The 1,734-nt window shown below is 40.0% G+C and overlaps 1 protein-coding gene across 1 annotated transcript in view; it reads left to right on the top strand.

Moving 5' to 3' along the window:
* Window positions 1-1,116: 1,116 nt before the first annotated feature.
* Window positions 1,117-1,734, top strand: part of LOC310798921 (cell adhesion molecule 4-like) — a gene marked incomplete at both ends in the record, with an annotated part of 40,516 nt that continues 39,898 nt past the window's right edge. Inside the window, one exon of the mRNA XM_083661478.1 lies at window positions 1,117-1,127. Coding sequence (XP_083517604.1) covers window positions 1,117-1,127 — 11 coding nt within the window. The remainder of the gene's footprint in view (window positions 1,128-1,734) is intronic.

Below are 1,734 nucleotides of genomic sequence, written 5' to 3'. Positions count from 1 at the left end.
CTCCTCTGCATACTGAAGCAGGCAGGGATCCTTGTAAGGCTGGTTTTGAGTGCTTAATATTTTCAGCACGCCGCTGACTTAAGCCCCTTAAGTGCTTTGGCAACACTTATTCCATGGTGGCACCAGTGAAGCCCATTAAAAATGTGACTTGGATATGTGAGGGAGAAAAGTGAAAGAAAAGGAAAAGAAAAAGGCAGAGAGCGGAGGATATGGGACATCATTTAACCATCCTCTCCCTTCCTAACTTCCTTCCGCACACACTGTGACAAAAACAAATACACCCATCAGGGGGTTTTCTCATGCAGGGACCTCGAAGACAGACAAAGAGACAGACACACACACACACACACACACACACACACACACACACACACACACACATTATTAGATGATGTAATAATTCATGATGTGTGTGTTCCTTCTTGTTTTTCTTTGACTGTAATTGCGTCCTTTGATGCTCTTCAAGCATTTAGCGATGACCCTGTTTTCGTTGGTAAATAATAATAATAGGGGAAACAGCAGGTTTCAAATTGAACGCGTTAGTATTGTTTGTGAGCGCAGCTTGTGACAGATTAGGACGATCGTTTATGATTCATATCAATTGATTGAGAACACAAACTACTATTATGAGAGCAGCAAAAACGGTGCTGCCGTTCACATTTTTACAGGCCAATGAAAGTCACACAGCAGAATGGAGTGTCGCTGGGTCTCCCGCTCCGTGTCGCGTTGCTTTATTGCCGCGAGCAGTAATAATAGTACAATGTGGAGGAAATGTCAGTTAGAGGAAAGGAACTATAATGTTGTGTGTTTCTAGATGTGTTCGCTCATTAGCGACACGTTTACTGCCATCAGTATAAAGTATATACTGTAGGGTGCAGATTAGGGCAGTGCAATTCATCACATTTTTATTATTAATCATTTTATCATTATAATTTTGGCTTCCCACAATTACGAAAACAAGATAATCGAGTCAATTTCTTTTTTTATATATATTATTTATTTTAGTTAGCCTATTTATTTATGCTTTTCTCATGCATCCCTTTGTTTTTCAGTTCACTTATTAAAAAAAAAAACAGCATTGAAAACATAAGTGTTTTCAAGTTCACTAAATGCGGGATGCTGCCAAAGTCAGTCATTGCATTAAATAATTGCGATTTCAATATCAGTCAAAAATAATTGTCATTATCCCACGCACATCTCTTACAAGCACAATAAACACTTGATGTGGCCGATAGCACAACGCTGTAACATTGAAATGGTGATATATATATATATATATATATATATGTTTTTTTTTGGTCTTGTTTTGTTCTGTTTTGTCTGAGCCTGTTTTTGTTCTGAAAATTGTAAAATATTAATAATAATAATAATAATCGTGATTATGATTTTTACCATCGTCGAGCAGCCCTAGTGCAGATAGCATTTATTATTGAGCCCATTTCACACTGACATCAGCCACATGCAGTCCTAGTCAAATCACATGCTAACTCCTGCATCCGTCTCAAATGACAGACGAACAACCCTCATAACCCGGCACGCACACGCTGACACACAGCAGCAGCCAGCCGGGCGCATCCCCGCAGCTATAAAACCACCCATTGAACATAAAGAGCCACTATGATGCCTCTGTGCACGCCTGCTTGGATCAATTAATGGGCTAGATGGTGAAAGGGGCCTGGGCACCAACCAGGCAGGTCCTAACAGACAGCCAACTATACACTCTGTAGCTCAGTA

Source organism: Poromitra crassiceps (genome assembly GCF_964638095.1).
Source record: "Poromitra crassiceps genome assembly, chromosome: 26".
In the NCBI taxonomy this organism is placed as follows: domain Eukaryota; kingdom Metazoa; phylum Chordata; class Actinopteri; order Beryciformes; family Melamphaidae; genus Poromitra; species Poromitra crassiceps.
Note: the sequence above shows the minus strand (reverse complement) of the source record. Positions and strands in the feature narration are given on the sequence as shown.